A 13,003-nucleotide genomic window follows, 5' to 3' on the forward strand; every position below is an offset into this window, starting at 1 on the left:
ACCCTGGAGAGCCGCTGGTGGTCTGAGCAGGCAATACTGACTTTGATGGACCGAGGGTCTGATTCAGTATAAAGCAGCTTCATGTGTTCATGAAAGGCGGAGTAAAAATACAAAGGGACATTCACTACATTGACCTCCAGGCTTTGTGGGAACTCCACTCTCCCAGAGCAGAGCATTACCTCTGGTTTGCCTGCCTCCCTCCACCCTCTCAGTAGAAGGGTACCCTTGGGGAAGGGGCCGTGGCTCAGTTGAAGAGCCTCCGCTTGGCATGCAGAAGGTCCCAGGTTCAATCCTGGGTGTCTCCAGTTAAAGGGACCACACAAGGAGGTGATGAGAAAGACCTCTGCCTGAGACCTGGCTCAGTGGAAGAGCCTCAGCTTGGCATGCAGAAGGTCCCAGGTTCAATCCCCAGCATCTCCAGTTAAAGGGACCAGGCAGTAGGGATGGGAAAGGACCGGCCCTGGTAACATTCGCACTCACTGCTTTGTCCAGACTGTCAGCGCTGGGCATGTGCTCCATGTCGACGAAAGGGTGGGAGAAGAACTCCTGGAAGGAGATGCGCTGCTGCGGGTCCCGCTTCAGGAGGCGCTGGAGAAGGTCCCGGCACTCCAGCGAGAGCCACGGGCGGGTGGGGAGCTGGGGCCGAGAAGAAGAGTGGTGGGCACCTGAGACATGGGCCCAAACCGGGCGACGGCTCCCCTGATGAGCAACTCCAGAGCTAAACGAAAGCCTCGGCCAGCTCCCTGACTGCTTACCTCGATGGGCTGATCGCTGCGGATCTTGTCCTCCAGCTCGGTGAACGACTTTGAGGCGAAGGGGGGTCTTCCGAACAGGGCCTCTTGGATGGAAAAGAAACACCCACGGCAAGACTCTCATTTCCTTCATTTCTACACATGAACATATGAAACTGCCTCATACCGAATCAGACCCCCCTTGGTCCATCAAAGTCAGTATTGTCTACTCAGACCGGTAGCAGCTCTCCAGGGTCTCAGGCTGAGGTCTTTCACACCACCTACTTACCTAGTCCCTTTAACTGGAGATGCCGGGGACTGAACCCTCGGACCTTCTGCATGCCAAGCAGATGCTCGACCACTGAGCCACAGCCCCTCCCCACCTTTGTCCCCAATGGGGACCCAACCTGGCTTCTGTAATTCTCCTCCCCTCTATTTCGTCCTCACAACACACCTGCGAGGTAGGCGAGGCCATGTGACGGAACGAAGGTCACCCAACGATCTTTCACGGCAGAGTGAACCCGGGTCTCCCAGATCCTAGTCCAGCCCTGCAACCACGACACCACACTACGCTCTTAAGAGCTGGGAGAGACTTAGAGAAGCTGTAAGAATCAGCACCTGCACGGCCAATTGTCACCACCCGGATGGTTAGCAACAATCATCATGGGGAGGGGCCGTGGCTCAGTGGTAGAGCCTCTGCTTGGCATGAAGAAGGTCCCAGGTTCAATCCCCTGCATCTCCAGTTAAAGGGACTAGGCAAGGAGGTGATGTGAAGGATCTCTGCCTGAGACCCTGGAGAGCTGCTGCCGGTCTTAGACAATACTGACTTTGATGGAGCGAGGGTCTGGTTCAGTATAAGGCAGCTTCATGTGTTCAAGAGGGTTTGTGACTGTAAAAGGGCTCTGGCATTTTAACTCCGATCTTTGCCATACAAAGGAACTAGGTGTCCCAATCAGGGTTAGAAAAACTGCTCTGTTCTCAAAAGGAAAGATGGCCAATAAAATAAAATCCGCTTCCTTGCCTCAACTGCCCTTGGTGCATGGTGGTGGTGGAAAGGGCTATCAAGTCACAGCTGACTTACGGCAACCCCATAGGGTTTTCAAGGCAAGAGACGTTCAAAGGTGGTTTGCCATTGCCCGCCTCTGCGTCACGACCCTGAACTTCCTTGGAGGTCTCCCATCCAAACAGTAACCAGGGCCGACCCTGCTTAGCTTCCGAGACCCGACGAGATCGGCCTAGCCCCTGGAAACCATCCCTTCCCTTGTCTGACTTACCATAGAGAATCACCCCCACCGACCACAGGTCCACACGGGCGTCGTACTGCCGGCTGCACACCATCTCCGGAGCCATGTAGAGCGGCGAGCCCCTGAGCACATGCTTCTCGTCCCACGGGGACATGTGCTGCGCAAATCCAAAATCTGGCCGGGAAAAAAACACAGGAACAACCCCAGCCCAAAGGAGCATTTTACAAGCTGTCTTATACAGGTAATTTTAAGGCAGCGTGGGCCATTTTTACCTGTGGTTTTGTTTTATATTATTGGGATGGTCCAGGTGCCACGCAAAACCACAGTTTAATTCAATCAAGGGACTAGACAAGTGGGTGATGTGAAAGACCCCTAGCTGAGACCCTGGAGAGCCGCTGCCGGTCTGAGAAGACAATACTGACTTTGATGGACTTTGATGGCCTGATTCAGCATAAGGCAGCTTCATGCGTTCATGTGACCTACTGCCTGGTCCTTTTTAATTGGAGAAGACGTGGATTGAACCAGGGACCTTCTGCACACAAGCCGAGGCTCTTCCACTGAGCCACGGCCCCTCCCCTTCTCCCCTAGTGCAATCTCGCTGCAAGAAATGCCAGCGTACCAGCCAGGTCTCCTCGGGAGAAAGCATCAGGTTTGTGAAACCGACATTTGCTAAAGACCACCAGCACTCGGCCGATCTTCTGCGAGCCGAATCTTTGTTTCACAAACGAATGGTGATGAAAGGAGAGGATACTTTTGGGACATGTCTGAACGGGTTTGTTTTTTAAAATGTCACGGGACACGCAGGGCTAAGAAGGAAGGGACAGATCTGGCAGTGGGGCAGCCGGGAAAGGACATCGGTGGAGGCTCTGAGCCTCCCGCCTCCCCCTTCCACAACCTTACTGACCTGCCAGTTTGAGATGAGGCTTGTGAAGGGAGCTGAGCAGGATATTCTGAGGCTTGAGATCCAAATGGGAGATGTTCCTGTCGTGGAGGAACTTCAAGGCACACGCTAGTTGGAGAAAGAGGAAAGGGGCTGAGACCGGGATCGGAAGGCGTCGCTCCCTGCAGCGACATCCCTTACCAAAGCCCTGCTAGGAGTCTCCCTGCCTTAAATCTTTGTAGGTGAACATCAGACTCTTTGCAGGCAGGCTGCTCTGGCACTTCTGACATCTTCCGTCGCCACCAATCCAAGGCAAAAGGTTTGCTTTCCGTCTCAGATTTCCAATTTAATTCCGTCCCTTCGCTTCCCCCCACCCCATCCCCTCACCAAGGCTCAGATAATCGCTCTGTTGTATCCAGTCCTGTCCAGCGGCTCTTGCCAGATAAAATATTCTTCCCAACCGCAAGACCTTTTTCTTCCCCCACTCGGAGATCACAAAGATTCACCTGGGGACTTTCCACGCGCTACACAAGGGCCCAGGGTCACAATTCCTCCTAATCCCCACTCAATGCTGATTTATTTAGATTTTTTTTTTGTCGGCGACCCTAGGGTTTTCAAGGCAAGGGACATTCAGAGGTGGTTTTGCCACTGCCTGCCTCTGCGGCGCGACCCTGCACTTCCTTGGTGGTCTCCCATCCAAATACTAACCAGGGCCGACCCTGCGTAGCTCCTGAGACCTGATGAGATCAGGCTAGCCTGGGTTATCCAAGTCAGGGCATTTAGATACATTTATACCCCACTTTTCTCCCAAATGGGGATCCAAAGCAGCTTACAACATCGTCCTCGATTTTATCCTTACAACCACCCTGCGAGGTAGCCCAGGCTGCCCCAAGGTCCCCCAGCAACGAGCTTCCATAGCAGAGCGGGAATTTGAATCTGGATCTCCCAGATCCTAGCCGGATGCTCTAACCACTACCCCACGCTTGCTTACCAAGCTGCTGCAGGAAGATGCGAGCCACCTTCTCGGGGAGTATCCTTCGGGTGTGGATGAAGCGAGACAGGTCACCCCCGGCGCAGAACTCCATGATCAGGTAGATGTTTTCTTTGTCCCACTGCAAGGCAGACAAAACACATCCGGTTTGCCAGAAATGGGATCTTTCCCCCTCTCCTCCAGACGTCACCAAGTAATGTTACTACTTCGGCTGGCACATAATGGGGCTGTTGCAATACGTTATTGCCCTTTATGGAGGGCTAGAAAACAGTCCTCACCAACACAGAGGTGTATCTACGGGGTTAGACTGAGAACCTTAGAATTAAGCAGATGGAAGGAAATTTCTGCTTATTTCTATGATGCTATGACCTTAAGCAGATGATGAGAGGAGAGGGCATCTTGGCCATCTTCTGGGCATGCAGTAGGGGTCACTGGGGGTGTTGGGGGGAGGCAGTTGTGAATTTACTGCATTGTGCAGGGGGTTGGACGAGATGACCCTGGTGGTACCTTCCAGCTCCATGATTCTATGGTTCCTTGTATGAGGATTAATGGACACAATTAGGAATATTGGAGCCTGTTCAGGATTTGCAAATGGCTTCGCTCTACAGGCCTGGCCTGAAGCGGCATGGCTGGAGGAACCAAGACAAGTTGGGAAATTTGTCTGTCCCCCTCCGTTGTCGTCTTCCCCCAGTGGGCGAAGCCATTTTGGTTTTGTCTGGCATTCCCTCAACGATCCCTCCATCCAAACCAACACTATGTATTTTAACTCTGTTTTGCATGTATTTTTACTCTGTTAAAATACAAGGAGGCAAGGTCCCTCTGACTTGGTAGCCAAGTTGCCCTGACCCAGTCCAGATGCAAATGATGCTGGGTTAGGTTCGATCCGTTACATGCGAGCTGGCGTTCCCTCCAAGCTTGCAACTTCTAGAGAGCCAGGGTGGTGTAGTGGTTAAGAGCGGTGGTTTGGAGCGATGGAGTCTAATCTGGAGAACCGGGTTTGATTCCCCGCTCCTCCACATGAGCAGCGGGCTTTAATCTGACGACCCGGGTTGGTTTCCCCACTCCTACACACGAAGCCAGCTGGGCTAGTCACGGCTCTCTCAGCCCCACCCACCTCGCAGGGTGTCTGTTGTGGGGAGGGGAAGGTGATTGTAAGCCCGTTTGATTCTTTCTTAAGAGGAAGAGAAAGTTGCCATATCAAAACCAACTCTTCTTCTTCTCGAGGTGGAGGATTAAGGTTCTCATCTGTCTAGAACATGAACCCCCCCCACACATACACACACACCGCTCCTCACCTGGAAGTCCTTCAGCTCCACAATGTGCGGATGGCGAACGGTCTTCAGGATCTCGATTTCCGTCAACAGGTTCTCCACGGATGCCTTGTTGAGGGTCTTCTTGCTGACGCACTTGATGGCCACCACTTCCCGGGCATTCTTCTACCCTCCCCAAAAAAGGAAAACAGCCTCAAACTGGAGCATTACAGAAGATCATGATAGATCGAAACAGATCAGTTTCAGAGGACAGCTGAACTGGTCTGTAGAAGACCTAGGTTCGAGGTCCAGTTGCACCTTAGAGACCAGCAAAACATTTAGGGTATGAGCTTTCGAGAATCAAAGCTCCCTTCGTCAGATACCACCTCTTGCGTATCGGATGAACACCCGAAGCTGCCTTCTACTGAATCAGGCCCTCGGTCCATCAAAGTCAGTATTGTCTACTCAGACCGGCAGCGGCTCTCCAGGGTCTCAGGCAGGGGTCTTTCACATCACCTACTCGCCTGGTCCCTTTAATTGGAGATGCCGGAGATTGAACCCGGGACCTCCTGCATGCCAAGCGGATGCTCTGCCACTGAGCCACAGCGAGCTTTGACTCTCGAAAGCTCCTGCCCCGAATATTTTGTTGGTCTCTAAGGCACTACTGGGCTCAAATCTATCTGGACAGGTCAGTTTTCCACACCGTGGAACTTGCAACCTCTTGCTGAAGAGCTGACTCGGCACCTGGAGAAACAGTCGACCTTCTGCTAGGACCTGCGACGGCTACCTTTCTGAGACTCACCGGGTTTTCATGATCCTTGCCAAAGCTTGAACGCACCCTTTGCACACCTGCACCCCACAATTCCCCTCGGCTCCCCCCCAAAAAAAACTGTTTCCCCACTTTGCACAACCACACCTTCCCCCCAGGCCAAACACGGTTCCACCTCTGCCGCCTGGCTTTCCCCAGCTTTGCACCCACTCCCCCCTGCCTTTTTAATTGTCTTATTTTAATTTTCCCAATCAAGGCCTGTTCTACTGGAACAAACCCGTCCGGATGCGCGCGCACAAAATCAATGCGGTCCGGGTCCTGTTAAATAATTGTTTTTTCGGCATAGAAGGGGTTCTTGTTATGATCATTCCATATGTCGCACCCCGCCCTAATTTTACGCTAAGGGAAGCAAGATGTTAATTTTCGCCCCGCCCAGCTCACCTGCATGCAGACCTGCCAAGTATCCTGTTTCTGATCATATCTCAAATTGCTGCCACTCAACTTCAGAATTAGGATTCCCCCCACCCCACCCCCTACAATCTCCGGCGACCACTGATGCATTTTACATGCGCAACGAAGAACTGCATTCTCGGGATCTCTCTCTCTTTATTTTATAATTTTTTTATTGCTTTTTATGAATAAACAAAAAATAAAACAAAAAAAATAAAATCATAATACAATACAAAAAAAAATACAAAATCACACAAAGAGCACTATTACCGGTACATCCATTGCTAATACATTATCAACTGTCCTTTATAAAATATATAGTGCCCAAATCTCCATCACCCACCTTCGTGCCCTCCACCCTTGGACTTCCGGAGCGGTATTGTGACAGTATTTAAAAATCTATCATTATATTCATTTATTAACACTCTATTAATCTATAATTCATTAACTATACCTATGTCTATAATTCATTAACTCGGGATCTCTTAAGGCGTTACTTGGACCACGTAGAGGGATCCCCGGTTCTTAAAAGGGGAAGAAGTGACTTGCTGTCTGGAGCACAGCGTGGTGGTTAGAGCATCGGACTAGGATCTGGGTTAGAATCCCAGCACTCTGCCGTGGAAGCTGGCCGGGTGACCTTAGACTCGCTGCGCACTCGCAGCCTGGCCTACCTCGCATGGTTGTTGTGAGGATAAAAACGGAGGAGAGGAGGATGCAAACCACTTTTGTTGGGGAGAAAACTAGGATATAAATAAAGTAAAAAAAAATAGGGAGACCTGAGTTCAAATCCTCTCTTGTCATAACAGTCACTGGTGACTTAGAAGGGTACAGTTGTTCTGAGAATAAAATCTGAGACTTAAGTCTTGGACAGCCAGACTAAAACACACACACCCCTTGCCGTAGTGGGTGGCTAGAATCTGGGAGACCTGGGTTCGAATCCTCACTCTGCTTGCAGACCAACTTTGGGCCAGACGCACTCTCACCAAACCTACCTCACAGGGTAGCTGTGAGGGGGAAATGGGGCCATCTACACCGCCTTGGAGGAAGGGCGGGATAAAAATGGACTAGACCAGGTAGACTGCTGTCAATTTCTCGGGCAAACAAGGCCAACTTAGCCTGGCATCTGAAGGATCATAATGGCGGTGCCAGGAAAACATGCCTAGGGAGGTGGAAGAGTTGGATAAAAATGTACTAAACTAATAACCAGAATACTTTGCTTCCCCCACCCCAAAAAAGAAGAGTTGGTTTTTATATGGCGACTTTCTCTACCACTTAAGGAAGAACCAAACCGGCTTACAATCACCTCCCCTTCCCCTGCCCACAACAGACACCCTGTGAGGTAGGTGGGGCTGAGAGAGCTGTGACTACCCCAAGGTCACCCAGCTGGCTTCATGTGGAGGACCAGGGAAACAAATCTCGTTCACCAGATTAGCCTCCACAGCTCCTGTGGAGGAGTGGGGGAATCAAACCCGGTTCTCCAGATCAGAGTCCACTGCTCCAAACCACCGCTCTCCAAAACCACCTACTACTACTACCTGGGTTGCCAACCCCCAGGTGGTGCCTGGAGGAGATCTCCAATTTTCAAAGATCTCCAAAGGAAATAACTACTTTGAAGTGTGGACTGCATGGAATTATACCCTGCTCAGATTCCTCCCTAGGCTCCACTCCCATACCTCCAGGAACAGGGCAACCCAGCTGGGTTTTCTTTTTTAAATTATTTTTTTAAATTATTTTTCAAACTAGTTCACATTCTATTGTATCATTCCATTCATACAGAATATACTATAAACAATTTCTATCTTATCTTTAAACAAATATATATAGTTGACTTCCCCTCTCCCCCCCACCCTGTCCATTTGATACTCTTGTTTCTCTCTTTGCATTTAGTGTCTAATTCATTGTAATAAACCACCTTTATCGTTCTCTTAAACTCTACTTTTTAACATTAGTCTCTTAATTGCTTCAAAAAATTTGAATTAGGTCAAAACATATCCCTTAATGTTTCTCAAATTAAGTTCATTTACACAGTATGTTGTCCATGCCTCCCATTCTTCCACAAATTCAGCATTTTCTTTTTGGTTTACTAATGCGGTAAGTTTTGCCATTTCAGCCAGTTCCATCATTTTCTATCCAAATGGTCTTATCTGGTATTCCAGATGTTTTCCATTTCATTGCATAGACCCGTCTCGCAGCAATAGTGGCATGTATCAAAAAATGATCTCTGAGTCACTACAGAGTCTGGTATTATACTGAACAACATCATTTCCGGTGTTTTAGGGATATTTTGTTGCACTATCAACCTCAGTTCGTTGTAAATCATAACCCAGAAACCCAGCTGGGTTTTCAAGGCAAGAGACGTTCAGAGGGGGCTTTGCCATTGCCTGCCTCTGCACAGCGACCCTGGACTTCCTCGGCGGTCTCCCATCCAAGTACCAACCAGGGCCGGCCCTGAGATCGGGCGAGATCAGGCTAGCCTGGGCCGTGCAGATCAGGTAACCCTTGTTAGCCCCCTCCAATGCGGAGGGGCCGTGGCTCTAGTGGTAGAGCCTCTGCTTGGCATGCAGAAGGTCCCCGGTTCAATCCCCGGCATCTCCAGTTAAAGGGTCTCAGGCAAGGAGGTGATGTAAAGACCTCTGCCTGAGACCCTGGAGAGCTGCCGTCAATCATAGACAATGCTGATTGGGAGGGGCCGTGGCTCAGTGGCAGAGCCTCTGTTTGGCATGCAGAAGGTCCCAGGTTCAATCCCCGGCATCTCCAGTTAAAGGGACCAGGCAAGGAGGTGATGTCAAAGACCCCTGCCCGAGACCCTGGAGAACCGCTGCCTGTCAGAGTAGACAATACTGACTTTGATGGACCGAGGGTCTGAGTCAGTAGAAGGCAGTGTCATGTGTTCATCTGCTTGGCATGCAGAAGGCCCCAGGTTCAATCCACAGCATCTCCAGTTAAAAGGAGCAGGCAGTAGGTAATGGAAGAGACCTTGATCTGAGAGTCCCTGGCTCAGCGGCAGAGCCTCTGCTTGGCATGCAGAAGGTCCCAGGTTCAATCCCCGGCATCTCCAGTTAGCAAGTACGTGATGTAAAGGCCTCTGCCTGAGACCCTGGAGAGCAGCCGTCAATCATAGACAATGCTGATTGGGAGGGGCCATGGCTCAGTGCTGGAGCCTCTGCTTGGCATGCAGAAGGTCCCAGGTTCAATCCCTGGCATCTCCAGTTAAAGGGACTAGGCAGGTAGGTGATATGAAAGACCCCTTCCTGAGACCCTGGAGAGCCGCTGCCGGTCTGAGCAGACAACCCTGACTTTGATGGACCCAAGGGTCTGATTCTAGAAGTAGAAAAGGGCAAGAGTCCAGTAGCACCTTAAAGACTAACAAAAAAAAAAAACAAAAAAAAAAGCTGTGGATTTGATTCAGTAGAAGGCAGCTTCGCAACTTGCACCCAGAGATACACTGCCCCTGGACAGGGAGGCTCCACCGAGCCGCTGCGGGAGCTCCCCGGCGACGCCCCCTCCCCGGCCCTTTCCTTTGCAGCGACGCCCCCCACCCCCAGCTCTCCCCCCAACCCCACCCCAAGGCCTGGATCCGCCCCCCCCCCTCGCCCTTACTTTCCGGTAGGCTTTGAAGACGGTGGCGTAGGTGCCGCTGCCCAGCCGCTCGGTCAGGATGAAGTCCTCCAGGCGCGGAGGGGCCCAGCCGGCCCCCGCCATGCGCCGCCCCCCCTGCAGGGTGGGCCGAGCCTGCCTGCCTGGCCGGGGGAGCGTGCAAGGCAGGGCGCCGCTTCCTGCTCGGCGGCTTCAAGGGCCCGCAAGGGGCGGGGAGAGCTCTCCGGCGCCACCAAGCGGCAGCCCGGGGGAACTAGCAGCATGGTATGGAGAGAGCGGACAGGGAGAAGCTTTCCTCCCTCTCCCATCATACTAGAGCACGGGGTCCTCTGCTGCAGCTGGAGGGGGACAGATTCAAAACCGAGAAAAGGAAGCATTTTTTGTTTTTTACACAACGCAGAGTTAACTTGTGGGACTCCCTGCCCCAGGAGGTGGGGATGGCTGCCCGCTTGGAAGGCTTGAAGATGGGGGTGGACATGTTCGTGGAGGAAAGGGTTATCCATGGATGCTAGTCATGATGCAGACCTGTTGACTCCAGGGCCTTGTTTGGGGGCTTCCTGGAGGCACCTGGCCGGGCCTCTGTGTGAACAGACTGCTGGGCTTGATGGGCCTGTTGTATCAGGTGCTTTGGAACACAGGCAGGATGCTGCTGCTGTAGTCGTCTTGCTTGTGGGCCACTGTGTGAAGAGACTGCTGGACTTGAAAGGACCTTAGTCAGATCCAGCATGGCTCGCTTTTTCTTTCTTTTTCTTTCTTTCTCTCTTTCTTTCTCTCTTTCTTTCTCGCTTTCTCTTTCCCTTTCTTTCCCTTCCCTCCCTCCCTCCCTCCCTCTTTTTCTTTCTTTCTTTTTCTCTTTCTTTCTTTCTTTCTTTCTTTCTTTCTTTCTTTCTTTCTTTCTTTCTCTCTCTCTCTCTCTCTCTCTTTCTTTCTCTCTCTCCCTGCCCCAGGATGTGGTGATGGCTGCCAACTTGGAAGGCTTTAAGAGGGGAATGGACATGTTCGTGGAGGAGAGGGCTATCCATGGCTACTAGTCACAATGAATACTAGCCACGATGCATCCCTATTCTCTCCAGGATCAGAGGAGCATGCCTATTGTATTAGGTGCTGGGGAACACAGGCAGGACAATACTGCTGAAGTTGTCTTGTTTGGGGGCTTCCTGGAGGCACCTGGCCGGGCCTCTGTGTGAACAGATTGCTGGGCTTGATGGGCCTGGGTCTGATCCAGCAGGGCTTTTATTTCTTTTTCTTTCTTTCTCTCTTTCTTTCTCTTTCTTTCTTTCTTTCTCTCTCTTTCTCTCTCTCTTTCTCTCCCTGCCCCAGGATGTGGTGATGGCTGCCAGCTTAGAAGGCTTTAAGAGGGGAATGGACATGTTCGTGGAGGAGAGGGCTATCCATGGCTACTAGTCAAAATGGATACTAGTCATGATGCACACCTATTCTCTCCAGGATCAGAGGAGCAGGCCTATTGCATTAGGTGCTGGGGAACACAGGCAGGATGGTGCTGCTGGAGTCGTCTTGTTTGGGGGCTTCCTAGAGGCACCTGGCCGGGCCACTGTGTGAACAGACTGCTGGACCTGGGTCTGATCCTGCAGGGCTGTTTTTTTGTGAAAACGAAGGACCTTTCTTTGGGAGCTTAAATAAAAATAGGGCCGCAACCTATAAATATAGAGGCGCCTCCTTTCTCTTAAATAAAACTGTGGCTGCAGGACGGGTTCACACGACCCCTGGGAACCCCCGCTTGGAACATCTGACACGTGAGAATGAAGAACCCCTTCTTTGGGCGCTTAAGGGGAAAAAAATAGGGCCGCGACCTATAAATATAGAGGCACCCTCTTTCTCTTAAAATCAAAGCGTGGCCTTTTTTGGGACTGTTGAAAACTTCAAAATTTAACAGATTGCTGTTAACAACCTGTTACTCATCTCTCAGGGCCATTTCAACTCTGGATCCAGGGAACAGGTAACTTAAAGGTTGGTAAAAAAAGGGGGGGGAGAAGTCCCTTTCAATTCACGGGCTGGTCTTGAGGACTGACCCACGGTTTCACCGCACAGAGGTTATTTATTTTTTAAAGAAAGGAAACCCACAAAGTGTTTACTAACCGTCTGTCATCTTTATTTCGTATTTAAGCACAAAAGTTTTGACATATACATTTTTACATTGTGGGGGGAAGGGAGAAAAATCAGAGGTGGAAAAGTACACCCGAGAAGGGGGAGAATTTTTCCCCCTGTAAAAATCTCAAGTCCTGCCATCATTGCGTACATTCGAGAGAGACGACGAGGCCAAAAAAAGATCCCGCCCTGGGATGTACTGGGCTACAGGAAACCTCACAAGGAAGGCTCGGGAACAGTCAAGGACGCTACCGTTTAAGAAGAGACACTAGATCCTCTCAAGGAGCAGAAGTCGAGGACTGCCATATTTCCCAGAACGTGCTTAATAATCTACTAAAGGCAGCAGCCAGCCTATCGCATGGCAGATCTTTGCGTGCCTTTCGGATCAGTTTAAGGAGCACGGCTAAGGAAGACAACAGACTGTATAGGGCCTGCTAATGCTAGCCATCCAGGTTTCCCTAAGAGGCGCGCCGAGAAGCAGGTTCAAGCAATGTTTCGCTCTTGCTTCTGGAAACTGATTTGTTCACGCGGGCTATGAGACAGAATGCTCCCGGGGAGGTCTCTGGGCATGACCTGGAGGTTGGCAACCCCACTTCAGGTCACGTAAGTGGCTAATTTGGGTACTCTTTTCCCCGTCCTTAAGTGCCCACTGATCTAAATAAATCTCAAGACTTAACCTCGAGGCATTTCTATAGCTCTGGAAGCAGCCGCTTGAGTTATAGCACAGATCCTGGATCTCCCTCATACGTGGCACGATGTTTCTTGAAACTCCTCCATCGTGTCAAATTATTGCCACTGCTCATCCCCCTTTCCTACCACCTTTAATACAGGGGTGTTCCCACCCCAACCTATCAGGAAATACGACCTGCCTTTCCATCCATGTACTCCACTCCCGCAAAGTGCACGTGCGTGGGGAAGAGAGCATTTTCCACATCCCACGCCCACTGAGAAAGATACTAAAAGTATTAATTCCAGGGATTTGTGA

The 13,003-nt window shown here is 50.9% G+C and overlaps 1 protein-coding gene across 1 annotated transcript in view; it reads right to left on the bottom strand.

Moving 5' to 3' along the window:
• The window catches only part of ULK3 (unc-51 like kinase 3), a 36,108-nt gene extending 26,091 nt beyond the window's left edge, over positions 1-10,017 (bottom strand). The window contains exons 1-7 of the mRNA XM_056866050.1: positions 9,916-10,017; positions 5,142-5,282; positions 3,847-3,967; positions 2,880-2,984; positions 2,006-2,149; positions 756-838; positions 481-636 (exon numbers count right to left, since the gene is read on the bottom strand). Of these exons, the coding sequence (XP_056722028.1) occupies positions 481-636; positions 756-838; positions 2,006-2,149; positions 2,880-2,984; positions 3,847-3,967; positions 5,142-5,282; positions 9,916-10,017 (852 nt within the window). The remainder of the gene's footprint in view (positions 1-480; positions 637-755; positions 839-2,005; positions 2,150-2,879; positions 2,985-3,846; positions 3,968-5,141; positions 5,283-9,915) is intronic.
• Positions 10,018-13,003: the final 2,986 nt, after the last annotated feature.

The sequence above is a fragment of the Euleptes europaea genome, chromosome 20, assembly GCF_029931775.1.
Source record: "Euleptes europaea isolate rEulEur1 chromosome 20, rEulEur1.hap1, whole genome shotgun sequence".
Lineage (NCBI taxonomy): Eukaryota > Metazoa > Chordata > Lepidosauria > Squamata > Sphaerodactylidae > Euleptes > Euleptes europaea.